At 42.2% G+C, this 20,671-nt stretch overlaps 1 protein-coding gene across 1 annotated transcript in view; it reads left to right on the top strand.

Moving 5' to 3' along the window:
* LOC120926693 (GAS2-like protein 2A) overlaps positions 1–20,671 on the top strand; it is a 49,011-nt gene that overhangs the window by 8,275 nt on the left and 20,065 nt on the right. The window contains exons 2-4 of the mRNA XM_040336840.1: positions 3,346–3,848; positions 8,945–9,189; positions 19,668–19,775. Coding sequence (XP_040192774.1) covers positions 3,491–3,848; positions 8,945–9,189; positions 19,668–19,775 — 711 coding nt within the window. The 5' untranslated portion in view covers positions 3,346–3,490. The remainder of the gene's footprint in view (positions 1–3,345; positions 3,849–8,944; positions 9,190–19,667; positions 19,776–20,671) is intronic.

Raw genomic sequence — 20,671 nt, 5'->3', positions numbered from 1 at the left:
AGGGGGTATCCTTGTGACAAACAAGAAGAAAAACAAGGGCACACCAGCCTAGTGTATTAACGTTGGATACATTTTAATAGTATGCAATATAAAAACTACTCACAATTGTAGTGGAAAGATATGCAGTAAAAAGTAATTCCATAAAAGGCTACAGCATGTAGAACCCGAACAACACTCCGAATGGTCATGGAGGATGTGATGAGGATCACTGCCGGCTGACGCGTTTCAAAGCACAAGACTTCTTTATCAGAGCTCAGCAGTGTACTACCCTCCAGGACCATTCGGAGTGTTGTTCGGGTGCTCACTCTCCCCTCCCTTTCCTGATCTGCCAGGTTTCAAGCTCGGATAAGGGTTTGGTATGGATTTTTGGGGGGACTAACGCCGTTTTTTTGTTTTTTTAATTGTGGTGTGGGGTTCCCCCTCAAGATCCACACTGTTTTTTTTGGGATACATTTGGCATGAGGTTTCATCCATTCCAGAACCAAAGATATAGTTTTGATTGGTCAAAGGACAAGTCGCAATTATCTCAAAGTCTGATCAAAATCGGATCCTGTTCATTGAAGTTGCATGGGCAAAGTTGGAACAGGGCATAAGACTAACTATACTTCCATGGATTTCTCTCGTGCAGCCTGCGGGAGATCTAAAATATTCTCTGCTGTTAACTATGATCTTCAAGCTGCCACAAAATCTGGGGCTGCTTGAATACCAGAACCTGTGGATGCATCTGAATGGACGCTTTTCAATCAAATAGCTAGATTCAGGTAGGGCGTCCTAACTTTGCGACGGCGTAGCGTATCGTGTTTACACTACGCCGCCGTAAGTTAGCAAGGCAAGTACATGATTCACAAAGTACTTGCCTGCTAAGTTACGGCAGCGTAGCGTAAATCGGGCGGGCGTAATGGCGCCTAATTCAAATTTAGCTGAGGGGGCGTGTTTTATGTTAATGAGCTTGACCTGACGTGATTGACGTTTTTTTGGAACGGCGCATGCGCCGTCCGCCTACATATCCCAGTGTGCATTGCGGCAATGTACACCGCACGGGCTTATTGGTTTCGACGTGGAAGTAAATGACGTAAATCCCTATTCACGGACGACTTACGCAAACAACGTAAAATTTTCGAATTTCGAAGCGGGAACGGCAGCCATACTTTAACATTACTATTCCAACTATTTGATGGAATATCCTTAGGCCTGATAATGCGTTACGTAAACGGCGTGTCTGTACTGCGTCGGCCGAGGGTACGTTTGTGAATAGGCGTATCTAGTGATTTACATATTCTACGCCGACCGCAATGGAAGCGCCACCTAGCGGCCAGCCTAAATATTGCACCCTAAGATAGGACGGCTCAAGCCGTCGTATCTTAGATAGGTTTAAGTGTATCTCTGTTTGAGAATACACTTAAACTTAGGTCGGCGCAGATTCCGAGTTAGGTCGGCGTATCTACTGATAAGCCGACCTAACTCTTACTGAATCTAGCTAACTGTTTGTTGAGCTGGGTTGTGCTAGCAGGGCCAGCCACTGCTCACATTTCAGCTAGTTCAGCAGTAATGGCCAGCTTTAATATGTACTTTTAATAAAAAATTGAATTAAATGTTTTGTCACAATGATAGTTACATAAATGGTATGTAGGTGGGGATGAGTCCAAAAACGTAACATCTGTGACACAACTAGAGTGAGTGTAACTGGTTTAGTACCTGCACCATTAAAATGTACTAAATTGAATTTACATTTATGATCATGAATTCAATGTTAAAGCCTATAGGAACCCCCCCCCCCCAAAAGTGTAATATGTTGCAGTTTACCAATCCAATGATTTGGTGGCTGTTTTCTTTTTTTAGTTTCTTTATTTATTTTTACCTGTTGATGTGGCCAGGAACACACGTCCTGCCTTAGGGCCCTTTCACACTCACGGATCCCGTGAGGATCCGTTACTTTATTATCCGCTTGCTCAGCGGGGATCGCTCCGTTGATCCCCGCTGAGCCGGCAGATGACAGGGCGGCCCCCGCACACTGTGCCGGGACCGCCCTGTCAGATCTCCACTCTCCCCTATGGGGGGATCGGATGAACATTGACCGTCTGTCCGTGTTCACCCGATCCGCTCTGCAGACGGATGGAAAAATAGGATTTTCCTCCGTCTGCAGAATCGGACCATAGCGGGGACTGATGAGATAGGGTGTCGGCGGATGACATGTATGTCTGTATTTAATCCAAAAAAGGATGGATGAAATACGGACATACTGTCCTCATGTGTGAAAGGGGCCTTAGGGTTTCTATAGTAACTCTTCTACTCTATGGGGGAGCAATGTAGCCACTCTTGGACAGTAGCATTTTCAGTCTGTGCCTGGTCTTGCTTGTGACAGACTGCATCAGATATGCAATGCTTTATTTTGCCCACAGTTCCACTTATCTGGTTATTTTGGTACAGAAAGTTTATATAAATATTTTATATGGTAATAACCAGATACAAGTTCAAGTGCTTCTAGCTGTTTTAACCTAACACTTACCACAAAACCTTTCCTATTCCAGTCCCTATTCCTGTCTCTGAGACTTTTTGAGACAATTTTGTGCAGTACGGTACATATAATTGAAAGAGAAAAGTGTTATATTACAACTGACATGGTTATAGAGGAGAGAAAGGTGTTAGGAAAAAAAAGGGGCGCCCTCTAGAAATATTGAGCGTGTTGTTGTTTTCACAAAAGCAAATCTGACTTTCCTTGAAATGGTTATATATTACATATTGATGTACTAGTAAGGGAAATCCTATTAGATGAATAGTGCATTACTGATACTTTTTACTGATAATTTTCTTAAAACAGTCTTTATGCTGCCCAGCAGAAGTCAGCTAGTTACAGTGCTTGAGAACGAATAGCAAAGGTATAGCTGGGTGTTCACCATATGTCACTCTAGTTCAGGGGACTCCAAACTGCGGCCCAAGGGCCGGATGTGGCCCTTTGCTAGCCTTCATCTGGCCCTTGGGGCAGTATGTCTCCCAATGATATGAGGCACTATTCCTCCCAATAGCACCAACAATGGGGCAATATTTTTTAGACTAATAGCAATGATGGAGCACTATTCCTCCTCCTACTGCCCACCAACACTGGGGCCATGTTTATTCTCACTGATGCTCGGCCCTGGGGCATTTTCTACCCCAACTGGTCAGAATCCGGCCCCCCTTAAGTCGGAAAGACTGTAAACTGGCCCTTAGCTTTAAAAGTATGGAGACCCCTGCTCTAGTTTAAATCGAAGATTTGAAGCACTTGTTTTCCCCTGTGTCTGTGAGGTTGATAAGTAGATAGTGGTAAATGTGCATTTAATCTTTATAGTATTTGCTGGTCTCTTTCAGATATAGCAGATAACATATCTCCAGTATAAAAGAAGCCATATGGGATACGATGGTGATGATGGAGAATCACACTTTGCAAGACTTAGATATGTAACTGGATTTTCACTACAGTAGTTCAGTTCCAACAAGTAGAACAACAACAAAAATGTCATCCTATCAAGGGGGTGTGGTGCGGAGCATCCGGCCTTTTAAGTCAAGTGAACAGTACCTGTATGCCATGAAAGAGGACTTGGCTGAGTGGCTGAAGGATCTTTACAACCTGGAAATAGATGTAGATAACTTCTTTGAAGTCCTGGAAAATGGCTCTATCATTTGTTACCACGCCAATAATGTGAAGGATGCTGCTTGCGCCTTTGCTGTGGAATACCCTGACTTGGCAAAGAAACTCCGGCTTCCAAAACAAGGAGTAACATTCAATGCAACGGCCCAACCTGGAACCTTCCTGGCAAGGGATAATGTATCCAACTTCATCCAATGGTGCAGGAAGGAAATGGACATAAAAGGTAAACAGTACTGTTGTGTAACTACATGCAAGTGTTCCATAGGTAACTTACAAAGGCTGCAATTATTTGATCTACAGACTTAAAGTGGAGGTTCACCCAAAAAAAATGTTTAACAGTAGATTGGGCCTAATTACGTGAAGCAGAATCGGGACTTTTGATTAAAATCAATGCAGTACTTACCTTTTTTGAGATAGATGTTCTCCCGCCGCTTCCGGGTATGGGCTGCGGGACTGGGCGTTCCTATTTGATTGACAGCCTTCCGACCGTCGCATACAGCGCGTCACCAGTTTCCGAAAATAGCCGAACGTGGGTGCGCAGGCGCCGTATAGCGCCGCACCGAAGTTCGGCAACTCGTGACGCACTGTATGCGACCGTCGGAAGGCTGTCAATCAAATAGGAACGCCCAGTCCCGAAGACCATACCCGGAAGCGGCGGGAGAACATCTATCTCAAAAAAGGTAAGTACTGCATTGATTTTAATCAAAACACCGATTCTGCTTCCTGTAATTAGACCCAATCTACTGTTAAAACATTTTTTTAGGGTGAACTCCCGCTTTAAAGGGGTTGTAAAGGTTCGTCTTTTATTTTCTAAATAGGTTCCTTTAAGCTAGTGCATTGTTGGTTCACTTACCTTTTCCTTCTATTTCCCTTCTAAATGTTTGTTCTCTTTGTTTGAATTTCTCACTTCCTGCTTCTCCTCAGTAAGCTTTCCACCATCATCCAAGCGGTGGAAAGTAATTTAGAACAGCTTACTGAACAGCTTACTGAGGAGGAACAGGAAGTGAGAAATTCAGACAAAGAAAACAAAGAAAAAAAACATTTAGAAGGGAAATCGAAGGAAAAGGTAAGTGAACCAACAATGCACTAGCTTAAAGGAACTTATTTAGAAAATAAAAAACAAACCTTTACAACCCCTTTAACTGACTTGTAAAATGAAAAACTATGGGCCAAATCCACAAAGATCCGGCGTAACTTATTTTTTTCCATTTAAGTTACACTGCCTTAAAATTTCTACCTAAGTGCCCGATCCACAAAGCACTTACCTAGAAATTTTGGGCTGTGTAACTTAAATTCCGCCGGCGCAAGGCGTTCCTATTTTCATGGGGGCGATTCCCATTTAAATTAGGCGCGCTCCCGCGCCGGCCGTACTGCGCATGCTCGTGACGTCATTTTCCCGACGTGCATAGCGCGAAATTACGTTACGCCGAGCTTTGTGGATTGCGACGGGTCAATAAAGTTGCGTCGGGAAAAAAAAAAGATACGGCGGAAAAAAATAAATTAAAAATTTTAAAAAAATCGCGTCGCTGGACAGAAAGGTCTGCTTTTACATGGTGTACTAACTTTACACCTTGTAAAAGCAGCCCTAATTTTGCGTATGCAAACTAAAACGAAGCTGAAAAGCTTCGTGGATCTCCGTAAGTGCTAATTTGCATACCCGAGGCGGCATTTCGACACAAAATGCCCCCAGCGGCGGATGCGGTACTGCATCCTAAGATCCGGCAGTGTAAGTCCCTTACACATGCCGGATCTTCTGCCTAACTATGGAAAACTGATTCTGTGGATCAGTTCCATAGTTAGGAACAGGGATACGACGGCGTAACAGCAGTTACGCCATCGTATCCCTTTTGTGGATTTGGCCCTATGTCTTGTTTTTGAAAGAGTGGCAAATATAAGGTTACATTACATAAAGCATCCTACACATTTTCTTTTCTTTTTTTGTTCCTTCAAGGGCAAATTGGGCCTTAAAGTGATTGAAATGTCTTGTTTCTTTTTCTATTAAAATAAAAAAACATGTTATACTTACCTGCTCTGTGCATTGGTTTTGCACAGAGCAGCCCAATCCTCCTCTTCTCTGGTCCCTGGCCCCTCCCTCCTGTTGAGTGCCGCACAGCAAGCACCAGTTTGGTTACCTTAGAAGTAAATGGTTGATTTTAAATGACCTTTCCTTTGTGTGAATCATCAGAAGAAAGCTACTAATTTATACCATTTAATGATAAGAGTAAGGCTCAGTAACTATTTAAGTGGCACTAACTGAGTTGGATGCACATCTTTTTGTGTAAAAGTGGTGGTGCAAGAAGTGTGTGGGGAGTAGGGAAAGGCCAGAATCTGTCAACTTTATTATTGCTGTCTGTGCTTCCCTTGCAGGAACATTTCTCTTAACAAGGCCCTAGATCACAGTAAAATTGACAGAGGCTCTAAACCTTCCCACCCCATCCTAAACTAAACTGAATATAAAACAATAACATATTTTTTTTGGCTTAAAAGAATCATTACAATGTTATAAATATTTAAATTGTATGTAAAGCCATTTGTGTGTGTGTGGGGGGGGGGGGGGTGTACAGTAGGGACTTCCTGTCCTGCCACAGGAAATGAGAGGAAAGCCCACTGAAGCGAGAGGGTCCCTACACTGACAGAAAGATTTACCTTCATGTCCTGCTCTTGTCACAGCTCAAAATGTTTGGATTCCCCCTCACTCTGTATTTGTGACCATGGTCATCAGGACAAAGAGAGGAAAAAATCCTCTCAGTGGGGACAAGGACAGAAATAAATACTTAATGTAATAGGTCAAAGAGTGCTAAGTGAAAAATCCTTAAGTCTAGTACACACAATCAGAAAATCGGACTTAAAATACTGCTTTTGAATCGATCGTACAATAATCTGATTGTTAGTACACAGCTTTTTAACAGTTCATCCAAAATTATCCCAAGGGACAAACACAAAAAAATTTCTTGTGCGCTTTTTGTTTAATGAGTACAGTATTCGCCCGAAAAAAAAAATCGTAAGAGCATCACCTTGAATGCTCAGAAACACTAACCCTAGGCCCTAACACTAAACCTAACCCTAGCTGACTTTTGACCTATGAACTTTAACCCTAAGTGCATCTCCACTTAGTGATTCTCCCTACCCTAATCCCCTACCTTTCCCAGAACCCGCTCGGTTTGTTGGAAAAAAACATAAGTGCATCTCCACTTAGTAACTCTGCCCACCCAAAACCCCTACCTTTCCCAGAACCTGCTTGGTTTGTCGGAAAAAGGGAAAAAATCCTCTACCTGCAAATCAGTCTGCTTAGGGGTATTGTTGAATCCATTTAATATTTTGCCAATTCACTCAGCCCTGATGAAGGGGGATTGCATGCGGCCCCTGAAACGAGTTGGGTGTCCTTTAGTTGGACTAAAAAATTACAATAAAATTGAAATAAAACCATTTTAACTTTTCTTTAATGTAATGGATAACTTATTCCAGTCACTGTGTGAATATATGAAAATCACCCTTGTTTTACAATTTCATTTCCATAACAGCATTAGAGGTGGTCTGTATAGCTCCACGTCCCTGTCTCTATGACCGCCGATCGCGGGTGCCTGACTGACGCGGCCAGTGGCCTGGAGGCCGGAGGCCGTATATAGACGGCCTCCCGGCAATTCAGAGCCACAATTTGGCCATAAAAACCCGCCGTGTGGGCGGGAAGAGGTTAAAGGAACCTACCGGTATTTAGAAAAAAAAAAAAAAACCTTTACAACCCCTTTAAAGTTCCTGTGCGTGTAAAGGCAGGTGTCCCAATACTTTTGGTAATATAGTGTATGTTTCCCTTTCACTTCTCCCGTTTTAATACTAAATGGTTTATTTTTTTCTGTCAGTTTTGCACATGGAAATGTACATGAATATGATCTGCAAACATGTGTAATCCATGAAAAAAACAAGAAAAATAAAAACATGACCTTATTTGTACAATACAATGCTCTCATCTACGACTAAGCCACGTAGGCTGTGAACATGATGTTACTCCCGATCCACACTTTTAATCCTTGATCATCATATTTTTTTTCAGCTCCAAGATCTTTTTTTTTTTTTAACAAGAGATAGCTCCAAGATCTTTAAGCTATGTGATTGGGACAGGGATTAGGTTAAAGGACAAATGTGTCTTTAGCCACCCTAGCCCTCTAAGTGAAGTCACAGGACACCCATGACTTCCTTCATTGTTAGATTAAAGTAATTGTGAAGTCTTGTTTTTTTTTCCAATAAAAATAACAAACGTGTTATATTTACCTTCTCTGTGCAATGGTTTTGCATAGAGCAACCTGGATCCTCCTCTTCTCGGGTCCCTTTTCGGCTCTCCTGGTCCCTCCCTCCCTTTGAGTGCCCCTAGAGCAAGTAGCTTGCTATGGGGGCACCTGACCTGAGCTGCAGCTCTGTGTATCCATTCAGACACAGAGCTGCTGTTCGGCCCCCCTCTCTCTCCACATTGGCTAACTGACTTTGATGGACAGCAGCAGGAGCCAATGGTGCCACTACTGTGTCTCAGCAAATGAGGAGGGAAGTCCTGTACGGCCGACATCGCTGGATAGAGATGGGGCTCAGGTAAGTATTAGGGGGGCTGCTACACACAGAAGTTATTTTATCTTCATGCACAGAATGCATGAAGATAAAAAAAACCCTCTGCCTTTACTACTCCTTTAAAACAGCATTTTTCTTGTGTGTGGCTTTATTACTAATTCTTAGCAAATTCAGCCTTTGATTAGGCAACATATCTGATTAAACAACAAAAATTGCATAGAGCCAAACTACCCAAAAAAGTAATCTTTGCAATTTACATGATTCAGTTAAATTTTAATTATAAACATATTGTTGCTGTTGTGTGCAGGGCCAATGCTACCACTAGGCAGCCGCCTAGGGTGCAGCCACAGCTGCTGGTTTCCCCAGGGCCAGTTCTTAACACACTCCCAGCCGCTATACCGGCTGGGAGTGTGTGTTCTTCAGTAAAGCCAACTCTCGGCTTTCAATGTGAAAGTGATACAAGCGGCTCTTAAGCCGCTGATCACTTCCACAATCTGCTGCCCTCCCCCGCAAAACTCCCCACCATGTTTACTGGGCTCTGCTACCCCACCTGTGGGCCCTGTGTGGTCATGGGGGGGCCCTGGAAAGGACGGCAGAAGCTCCACAGACATCCGTCCAATAAGCCTTCCTTCTGAGCAAAGACCAGGAAGTAACGAGCATGAATTGAATTCTAGCACCGGCTTAGGTTGTGTGACAATTGACAGAACTGTATGTAGCTGTCCACATTGGTTGACATCGTAAAATGACAATTTTGCTTTCCTTTAGAAGTCCTGATGTTTGAGACAGAGGATCTAGTTCTAAGGAAAAATGAGAAAAACTTTATCCTGTGCCTGCTGGAGCTGGCCAGACGAGCATCACGCTTTGGTATGAGTGCTCCCATGCTAATTCAAATGGAGGAGCAGATAGAAGAAGAGATCCGGGTGGAACTAGAACTGCCTCCAGTTGAAATCCCACTACCTAAACCACAACCTCAAAAAAAACTATGTGACTTTAAGAATCTGGACCAAATGGTAAGCAAATAAAAAAAACATCCTCAATAAATAAACTGCATTAAAATAGCATAAATGTATGATTAATATGTTGTAGTATAAAAAAAGAATACATTTTGGATCAATGTGTTGGCTGCAGTGGATAGGACTGTTTCTTGATACCTGTGCATTAGAAGTTTGTGTTTTTTTAACCATCATTGATACAAAAGAGAGGACCTTACCTTGTTGTCTGTGTCAGGAACAGGAATGAGCCCCGAGTCTTGAATCTACTAATGAGGAGTAGGGGGTACTACTGGCTGCTTTGGTTGGAGAAAAAAGATGACAGGGGAGGGACAGTCTTAGCTCCGCTCCTGTGTGAAGGGGGTGTTTCCCTTCTCGCCAATCACCTCTCAGAACTCTCCAAGTTGAGCTCTGCAGAGTATAACTTCAGCTCTCCGCCCCTTTTTTTGAACACTCAGCCAAGCTTGCTAATGTCTGGATTTAGAATGGATGTAGGAAAGAGAATACTGCGGATTGACAGGTGCAACTTGGAGGATTTAATTCATCTCTGTGTATCACCTGAGACTAGTCACTTCACTGGGTATATGTAAGGGTTTATAACTGCTTTAATAAAAATGGTGTGTGTTTTAGGCCCAGCAAACAAAATTCAGTCATTCGCATGATTTACTAAAGGCAAATAGTCTGTTCACTTTGGCAGGGAAATTGTTCTTTGCAGGAGGAATGTTTGTCAGAGCTTAGTGAATAAGATGAAGCTCTGACAACTTCCATCATCTAATCATGTTCAAGCAAAAATGCTGTTTTTAACTTTTCCCTGCATATTATTGAGTATTCTATGTGTAGCGCTTACCCTCAGAGGAGTCCCATGGCTCTGTGAAGTGCTCCATCCCCTCTGACACACCTGTTGAGCTGAAGTACTGATATACTACCACAACTATATTAGCACATAGGCATGATACTACTTGATTTAAAATAAAGTGAGTATATTATTATTTCTAGGCTGACTAAATAACAATACACACAAGCAGTAAATAGGAAAATAAGTCAATTTGATTGCAATAAATGAACTGACTTAAATACCGGGCTTTAATATGGCAGTTAATCTAGACCAGTGATATTAATCAAATTTTAACTAGTATCAGCAGTAATGGTAAAGAGAAACATAACCAAAGAACTGCATAAACTAGTGAGCAGACAGTGTCCCAGGGTGCACTCTTCCTGAGTAGGGATGAGCCGAACACCCCCCCGTTCGGTTCACACCAGAACCTTCAAACGGGCCAATCGTTCGCACGAACGTTAGAACCCCATTGAAGTCTATGGGACTCGAACGTTCAAAATCAAAAGTACTAATTGTAAAGGATAATATGCAAGTTATTGTCCTAAAACAGGTTTGGGGACCCAGGTCTTGCCCCAGGGAACATGTATCAATAGAAAAAAAAGATTTAAAAACTGATGTTTTTTCGGGAGCAGTGATTTTAATAATGCTTAAAGTGAAAAAAAATAGAAAAATTCCTTTAAATATCGTACCTGCTGGGTGTCTATATTATGCCTGTGAAGTGGCACGTGTTTAGAACTGTCCCTGCACAAAAATGACATTACTATAAAAAAAAGGTAATTTAAAACTGCTTGTGGCTTTAATGTAATGTCTGGTCCCTGCAATATATATAAAAATCATTTAGAAAAATAGCATGGGTTTCACCCCCTCCCCCCAGGTCATTACCAGCCCCTTTGGCCCTATATACTTTGAACAGCAGTATACAGGCAGTGCAAACAAGAAAGTGACTGTAGGTTTGTTGTTAAGTAGAATCTGTTTGTAATTTTGAACTGGTACTTTTTTAAAGTGTAGCTACAGCCAAAAAATCTATTTTTAAGCTTTTTGGAAAACATAGAGAAGGGTTATCACCCCTGTAACATTTGTTTTGCTGTCTGTGCGCATCTGTTCAGAGGATTGCACCTCACTTTCTGTCCCAATGACAAATGTTTTTTTGAAAATGTTTAGTGAAACAAGGATTGGTGATAAAGCATCAGTGGATAGGAGACACATCTTACAGAAGAGAATTTCCCTTCCTAGGGGTAGATTTCCTCTCACTTCCTGTTGTCTCCTTCCATTTGCAAGTAGGAGTCGTTTGTAATAAACAAGTGGGTGACTAAAGCGCTAGCCAACAGTGAAAATTAAAAGTGACCAGTGAAAAACAAAATGCTGCTCAAATCTAAAATGTGCTAACAACAAATAAAGGTCTGAATAAAGAATGATGAGCGCAAACTAAAAATCTAAAAGTGAATATAAAGACAGTCCATAGGGGACTGATAACAATCAATAAAGATATGCAGTGAATTCAAAATTAGTGAAATAACCCAAAACTGATAATAAATCCAAAAATAAAAGTCCAAATATATAAATCAAAGTTTGGATAAATCAATCTGGTGTGCCAGTGATAAACAAAACTTCTGCACTTTGGGCATCAATGTGGACAATCTTGATAACTCTTTGCTTAGCCTGGGCTCACAGAGCGCTTACCTCCAGACACTAGGTCATGCGTGTCAACGAAATCCTCCCAAAACTGGAACAGAATCCAAACAGTGGGTAACTCGTGTTGCACGGAATCTTCCCAGTGCTGAGATAGAGTCGAGGGGCGTTCTCTGTATCCAATACCAGTATAGGTCCAGGCGCAGCGAAGTCGACTCCACAGGATAGCCACAAGGTGTATCAGGAGCAAATGTAGAAATAAAAAGCTCTCATGGTGAAGTATGCAAGCAATTTAAAATTTAATAAAGGTAAAAATGTGCTTACATTGAAAAAACGAATAAAACGCCAAACAGCGGCACTTCCGGTGGACGGTCAGGGTGTCGCGTCACTTCCGGTCACGTCTAACCTTATGCATTAAGTCACGACACGTGACTTCATCAGAGGTTCGTTTGTAAGTTGAATTTTTGAAAGTAGGGGCCTGCCGTATTTACTCTGCAGAAATTTGGGCCCTAGGTGTTGTGTTGCCACAACACTGTATGCACTCACAGTTAGTCTTGGTGGGCGCTGGAACGCCCTGCTGTGAACTGTTATATCAATAATTGTAATTACATGCCATTGTTAAAAAGTGACTGCCTGTGGTATTAATATGAGAACACCAGCAAATGTATTGACGTAGATTTAGGTGCACACTGTGCAGAGGACACAGTACACCAAGTGAAAATACTTGCTGATCAGTCACTGCCTGTGGTATTAATATGAGAACACCAGCAAATGTATTCATGTAGCTTTAGGTGCACACTGTACAGAGGACACAGTACACCAAGTGAAAATACTTGCTGATCAGTCACTGCCTGTGGTATTGATATGAGAACACCAGCAAATGTATTCATGTAGCTTTAGGTGCACACTGTACAGAGGACACAGTACACCAAGTGAAAATACTTGCTGATCAGTCACTGCCTGTGGTATTAATATGAGAACACCAGCAAATGTATTGACGTAGCTTTAGGTGCACACTGTGCAGAGGACACAGTACACCAAGTGAAAATACTTGCTGATCAGTCACTGCCTGTGGTATTAATATGAGAACACCAGCAAATGTATTGACGTAGCTTTAGGTGCACACTGTGCAGAGGACACAGTACACCAAGTGGAAATACTTGGTGATCAGCCACTGCCTGTGGTATTAATATGACAACAACAGCAATTGTATTCACGTGGCTTTAGGTGCACACTGTGCAGAGGACACAGTACATGTGAAAATACTGCAGCTAGCACAATCACCTGCCTGCCTGTCAGTATATTAGGAAGAGCAGATCTAGCTAAACTCAATACAGTGTATAAATATATATACACAACACCTGGGATGCATATATATCCTCTACAGACTGTAACTCTAACTGACTAGCCTGCCTGCTCTATCTAACTAAAAAAAATGACACTCTCTCTCTTTGTCTCTCTCTGTCTTAACCACCGCAACACACTACACAAGGTCAACTTCCAGGCGGCCTTATATAGTGTGGGGCGTGTACTAAACCCCCTGAGCCATAATTGGCCAAAGCCACCCTGGCTTTGGTCAATTATGGCTCTCCGTTTTTTGTGATGCTGCAGTTAATTATGGGCCGTGACACGCCACTCGAATTTGGCGCGAACAGCCCATAACGTTCGTAATTCAACGAACAATCTAACATACGATGTTCGAGTCAAATGTGAGTTCGACTCGAACACAAAGCTCATCCCTATTCCTGAGTATGAGTAGAGGTTTGTGAATATTTTCCTGAAAAAGGGGTACCATTTTTTTTTAAACAGTGGGAAGTCCGTTATGAGATAAAGGTGTGGAAGAGGGCGCTAGTGAGATAAATCACCTAATGTGAATAATAATAAATCCTAACAATTGGGACACACTCACTAGGGAGGATCCCACATGGCAGGGTGATACTTCTAAAAGATGTTGATCCAACAATCAATAAATCTCTATCTAGAGATATCTTAAGTGCACACAGATAAATCCAAAGAATAAAGTCAGTGAAGAAAAATTTAATAAATGCAAAAAATAAAAATGTATAAAAAATAAAAAATAATAAAAATGTGAAAAAAGTGTGTCTCTTGATTAACACAATTGACTTAACACAGTTCATAGGGGATCCCCTTCACAGGATACTTCAATTAGTGTTCATGCAATCAATCCTGGTGATAATGCAGCCTCCACCATCTATTAGAACTTCACCTGATGTGCTCTTAACAGGGAATATGCTTACCAGATTTAATGGACCACTTTAATGAAAAAGTAGGTCTGCTACGCTGAACAGGTTACAGTGCCTGTACACTATTCATCGAACGCTGGAACTGGCACGATGCTTGTAACCATGGTATCCCAGAAATCCAACCACAAAAAACAAAAGGGGTCTATAGTGTATTACCGATTTAATAAAACATAATTTAAAAACAGGCTGAATGGCCCCTTACTTGTGTGGGTGACTACCCGGCACTAGGACTGCATGCGTAACGTTTGGGACCTTGTCTCGATCGCACTGGATGCCGTGTGGTCAGATGTCCAGGTTGTAACTGCAGTGGCTGCTAGCGGGATCAGCTGGGGAACGAGATGTCAGACCTTAGCCGCCGACATATGTTTCGTGGAATCCACGTCCACGAAACATATGTCGGCGGCTCATCGCTCAGGTCCTCAGGGGCTCTCCCTCCCCCTGGTGTAAACACAGACACACACTAGCAACAGGTCTGTATGCCCAACTCTAGTCCTATTATAAGGTGTCCTAGGCTCATATAGTTCACAGCCACATTCATTTTCAGAGTGCACCTTACCTTCCAGTGTTCTTCGCAGTTGCATCATTCAGGAGGGCGGGAAGGGGCAGCTGCATTAGCCAGTCTCCTTAATGCAGACACACATGCCCAGGGATTCCCAGCACTCAGCATCCCAGTCTCTGTAGCTGGACAAGTACCTGGCTGTATTTGCATAATGAAATGTCACTACATTCACCAAGCTCTGGGGCCAATTTCCTTGCAAAGTGCAACTTCCCCATAAGAGCGAACATCCTATTTGCCTTTATAAAATTAACCCCTTGTGTGCTGTCAATTGTGCTATACATCAGTAGTGCGAGACCCTGTCTCAACATTAGTTGCGGCTGGTGCTCAATTTTTTTTGAGGGGGTGGGTGCTAACAAACTGAATAATACTGAAAAAAAACACATCAATTGCAGCCTCACTGTGCCTATGAAATGCAGCCACTGTGCCATCAATTGCAGCCACTGTGCCCATCAAATGCAGCCACTGTGCCTATCAAATGCAGCCACTGTGCCATCAATTGCAGCCACTGTGCCCATCAAATGCAGCCACTGTGCCCATCAATTGCAGCCACTGTGACCCCCGATGACATTTAAACAGCACTCCCGTCCGCCCATTTGTAGTCTGACCAGCACTTACTCCATATCTTGGTGGCGGGTCAGGCAGCGGGTGACGGAGGCAAGCTCTGGGACAGACAGCGGGTCAGGCAGCGGCTCCTGTGTCCTCCATGCTTCCGCTGTGCATCTATTCTTTCCTTCTGCTAGGCATCAAGTAGGATCACCTGTCCTTTCAGCAAAGCAGGTGACGGGTATCAGACTCACTCTTCCTTATTGGCAGAAAGGCAGCTCAGTGTTAGAAAAGCGAATATTAATTTGCTTTTCTAACACACGGGGTGGGCTCCGATCGCAATGCTCTGCACGCTGAGTTGATTCTATTTTGAAGCCTATTAGACCCTCTGACTTCAACCAGGTGCTTCAAAAATACACCCTGCTGCTGTAATTCACACGCCCGGCGTCCTGAAAGGGGCTGGGCGCATGAATAGAGGGTGGTGACCATGGCGGTCATGGATAGATTAATGTTATGCATGAATCTTTTCATTACTCATATAGGGTGTGGGGGGGGGGGGTAACGTGATAGAGGGGGCGGCACCCGTGTGCCCTTAATGGACGGGCCGCCACTGATTCTGCTACAAGTTAGGTTGTCAGAAGAAGTTAGTTATCAAGGATAGATTTGTTCAGACAGAAACTAAATGTACCAAGCATATCTGAATCACAAAAAGATCTTTATATACTGTATAAGCATATGTATAAACGTATAAGCATATAAGCAAACTAGAATACATGTTCTAACAGGGGGATTTCTTCCATGAAAAATATGTTTTATGTGGACATTTGATTGCTTACCAGGTAGTCCAAATACAAGGTAACTTACAAGGTGGTGCAAAGGTAGCCCATGTATAGGAAGGCCAACCAACAGTGGTCTGAATATTTGCTGTCCTGAAGGCTGTTAGTATATGCTTGTTCTTAATGATTTATGCTCGCTTTGTAGCTGAAAAAACCCCAGTAAAAGTAAAAAGTAAAACAGTCCTAATTATCCTCAGTGAATATATAAAAATGTAGAGTATACAGTGTCTTAAATCTGAAAAGCAGAGTATGCTGTAGTTGTGGCAATTTCTGTTTCTAATTAACCCTAGCAACACTCTGCAACTTAAATACTGATAGTATCTTATTTGCATTCTAGAAGATGTGTGACAGCCTGCAGCAAACAACTTTGCTCCTTGTTTTTCTTTCAAGTAGCCAGTCCATGGTTTACTGATTGTAGTAACCAAGGCTATGGTCCTACACAACGGATGTTCCTCCTAGCCAACAGCTTGTCAACTGATGATGTCACGTGTAAAAATCTGAGTATCTCTTCAAGTCACACCTTCAGCAAATAAAATTCTTTTGGTATTAACAAGTGGTGGACTGCAGATGGCAGCGGATCTAAGGCTTGTGTGTTAAGATGGTTATGGAATTAAAAGAAACCATTGATGACTAAAATATGTAGGTTGCAAATGATAACCTCATGTTCTTAAAATACTAGCTGCCTGGCTGTCATGTTCCTCCTATGGCTTTGGTAAATTTTGAGTCTGTAATAACAATAAGTATTCATTTTTTTCTTTAACCACTTGCCCCCCGACCTAATCTGAGCAAAACCATGGGCAGCCTAATATTTAATAGATTTTTCTATAAAAGTGTATAAACAAATCTGTATTATTCAAACATACTGCATCTCACACAGCATCCATATTGTGCATAGTACTGTAGAAATAATTTGGTAATCTGCAATACTAGAGATTTAAAGTCCGAATCCTAATGCCACATACACACGACCGTTTTTCGGGTTTTAAAAAATGCAATTTTTTAAAGGTCTAGAAAAAACAACGTTTTTTTCAACCCGTTCATTAAAACGGCCTTGCCTACACACGATTCGTGAAAAAAAATGCTCTAGCAAAGCGCGGTGACGTACAACACGTACAACGACACTATAAAGGGGAAGTTCCATTCGGATGGCGCCACCCTTTGGGCTGCTTTTGCAGATTTCGTGTTAGTAAAAGACGATTTGCGCTTTTCAGTCTGTAACAGCGTGATGAATGTGCTTACTCCATTATGAACGCTAGTTTTACCAGAACGAGCGCTCCCGTCTCATAACTTGCTTCTGAGCATGCACGTTTTTTTGACCCGTCGTTAAAGCCCACACACGACCATTTTTTTACGACGTTAAAAATGACGACGTTAAAAACATAATTTTTTACAACCTGAAAAACGGTTGTGTGTACGCGGCATTAGGCTCCATTCCTGGTTTATCTATGTTTACTATGTTTTACTATAGTATAGATCCATCCCCTGCATGCACTGTGTAAACACTTATTTTAATGTTTTTAGCATGTCACCTACCAAATGCTGTTTTTGCGGATAGCAGAATATTTTGTCAAAAGTAATTTCTATACATATTTACACTTCTACACCAAAAAGTGTATTTTCTATATCCACCATTTATGTAAATTTGTATAAATTGTAATGCAATTCATCCTAATGTGTGCATAGCCTGTATATGTTTTCACGTATGTGTGGGTGAGCAGTATTTCCTGTTGAGCTACATGCAGTATAAAGCATATTTAATTAGGTGGACTTCACTGGCAGGATCAACAGGTACTTGTAGGACTTTAAAAGGTAATAAGAGAATACTGTAAGTGCAGATGAACTTTAATTGAAAGCAAACTCTGGGATCAAATGAACCCCTCAGCCCCCACCCACTAATCGGTTTTGAAATACTCCCTTTCACTTACTGTAAGCTGTGGTCACGTCATCTTCCAGTGACGGGTCCTTCCCATCTCTATTTACTTTCTGCTGGGGTCCTTCATAAGGATGTTTATATCACTGCCTGAGTTACGTGGACAATACCCATTGGCTGTTCACCCAAACGATCTTCTTAGGATCCAGAAGACCATTAATGTCAGCCAGAGTAGAGTCAAGGAGACTGGACAACAAGGGTTAATCTGCGAAGCTGGATCAGCGGTCCCCAAAGATGAAAATGCATCAGCAAAAGACCTTGATGGGGGGGACTCTTGGCTTTACGAGAGAGGAAAATCTAAAAAACTAGAAAAATGGGTTTGAAAGGTGGGAGGGATGAGTGAGAGTTTATGCACAGAGTTATGCCGCGTACACACGACCGTTTTTAATGTTATGGAAAAAACAAAGTTTTTCTCAACATGATTCTTTTCAAGCCTGCCTTGCATACACATGATCGTGAAAAAAAAACTGCACTATTAAGGGGAAGTTCCATTCAGATGGTGCCACCCTTTAGGCTGCTTTTGCTAATTTCGTGTCAGTAAAAGTTTTGGTGAGAGACGATTCGCACTTTTCAGTCCTCGTGCTTTTCAGTCTGTTACAGCGTGATGAATGTGCTATCTCCATTACGAATGATAGTTTTACCAGAACGAGTGCTCCCGTCTCATAACTTGCTTCTGAGCATGCGCGTTTTCTTCCCGTCATTAAAGCCTACACACGACCGTTTTTTCACGACGTGAAAAACGCCGAGAAAAATTAGACCAGGTTCTAAATTTTTAATGCCCGTTTTTCACGACGAGAAAAATGCTCTGGAGACTACACATGGTTGTTTTTAATGACCAATTAAAAAAATTGTGGGGCAGATCCACAAAAGAATTACGCCGGCGTATCTATTGATATGCCGGCGTAATTTTAAATTTCTCGCGTCGTATCTTTGTTTTGTATCTTCAAAACAAGATACGACGGCATCTCGGGTCAATCCGACAGGCGTACGTCTGAGTACGCCGTCGGATCTAAAATGCGATTTTTCGGCGGCCGATAGGTGGCGTTTCTGTCGAATTCCGCGTTGAGTATGCAAATTAGCTAGTTACGGCGATCCACAAACGTACGTCCGGCCGGCGCATTTTTTTACGTTGTTTGCGTTCGGCTTTTTCCGGCGTATAGTTAAAGCTACTGTTGTTAAGTACTCAATGTTAAGTATGGCCGTCGTTCCCGCGCAGAAATTTTAAATTTTTACGTCGTTTGCGTAAGTCGTTCGCGAATAGGGATTTGCGTAGAATGACGTCACCGTCGAAAGCATTGGCTTGTTCCGGGTTAATTTCGAGCATGCGCACTGGGATACTCCCACGGACGGCGCATGCGCAGTTAAAAAAAAAACGTTGTTTACGTCGGGTCACGACGTATTTACATAAAACACGCTCCCATCACAGAGATTTGATTGCCGCGCCATTACGCTGCCAAAAAAACACTACACCGTCGTAACTTACCGCACAGATTCTTTGTGGATTTGAAAAAAATAAAGTAAGTTACGGCGGCGTAGTGTATCTTAGATACACTACGCCCGGCAGATAAATGCGCCGCTGTACGTGGATCTGCCCCTGTGTGTCCGCGGCATTAGGCTTTCTTTTTTGGCTTTTTTTTTTATGAAAGTCTATAGTTCTACTGTATATATTTTTTTTATTTGTTAATATGTATTTCTGCATTTGATTCTCAAAGTTTACAATTAGATATTGAAATATTGCTCACATCTGTTTGCTGTATACCAAGGTAATTAATTGAAGAGTTTTAGTGAATATGTTTTTCGTTCGACAGGTTGACATTAAACAGTTATATTAAAACCAGATGAATAGATATGACATTTTGCTACTATACCCAAATGTATCATCTATGCAATATTTTTTCACCAGGTGCAGCATTTGGTGAGCAGATGCACGTGTCCTGAGCAATTTTCTATGATCAAAGTCTCGGAAGGAAAATACAAAGTAGGGCAATCAAACACTCTCATTTTTGTTAGGGTAAGTACATAGATATAATAAATGTAGTGTTCAGAAATATATATTTAGCTGTAGCCTGAGACCTTAGATATTATGTTCAGAAAAGTAAAGTAGTCTCTATTTTAATAAAACCCAACTCAGAAGACTCCTCCTGTACGTGAAAAAACAAACAAAAATAAACAGCTCAGGCTGAAATACTCACCTTCAAGCTCAAACTTTCCCCTAAAGCATTGGTTCTCAATCCTGTCTTCAATTACCCCCAACAGGCCATGTTATGGGAATTTCTCTTAGATAAAATAGCTGTCCAAAATGTCAAGCCACTGACTCTGATTTAAAGCATCTGTGCTAGACTTGCAAACATGGCCTGTTGGGGGTACTTGGGGACAGGGTTCAGAACCACTGCCCTAAAGTACCTGTTCTCCACCACAAGATGTCCTCCTTCATCTACTTTGAAAGATGTTCATTGCATGGAAGAAATAACAAGAGAGTGAGACACTTAAGCCCAATATACTTTCTACATAATAATAACACATTATAGCTGATAGCCACTAAATGTTGCACATAACATATCCCTATTACATACACTGGCTATGTAATTATGATGCTGCAATTCACTACTGTACTTACTACACCAGCCTGGTAGGGTGACCACATTTCCAAACTGCCATTCAGGGACACCCCCCCCCCCCCCCCAAAAAAAAAATACGTTTTTTTACTAATTTTTTTGCCAGTTTTGGGGGCAGGGGCGTATCATGAAATCAGCGGGCCCGTGACAGAGGGCTGGGTGACAGGGGACTGGGTGACAGAGGGCTGGGTGACAGAGGGCTGGGTGACAGAGTGACAGAGGGCTGGGTGACAGGGGACAGAGGGCTGGGTGACAGGGGACAGAGGGCTGGGTGACAGGGGACAGAGGGCTG

Source organism: Rana temporaria, chromosome 2 (assembly GCF_905171775.1).
Source record: "Rana temporaria chromosome 2, aRanTem1.1, whole genome shotgun sequence".
Taxonomy (NCBI): domain Eukaryota; kingdom Metazoa; phylum Chordata; class Amphibia; order Anura; family Ranidae; genus Rana; species Rana temporaria.
Note: the sequence above shows the minus strand (reverse complement) of the source record. Positions and strands in the feature narration are given on the sequence as shown.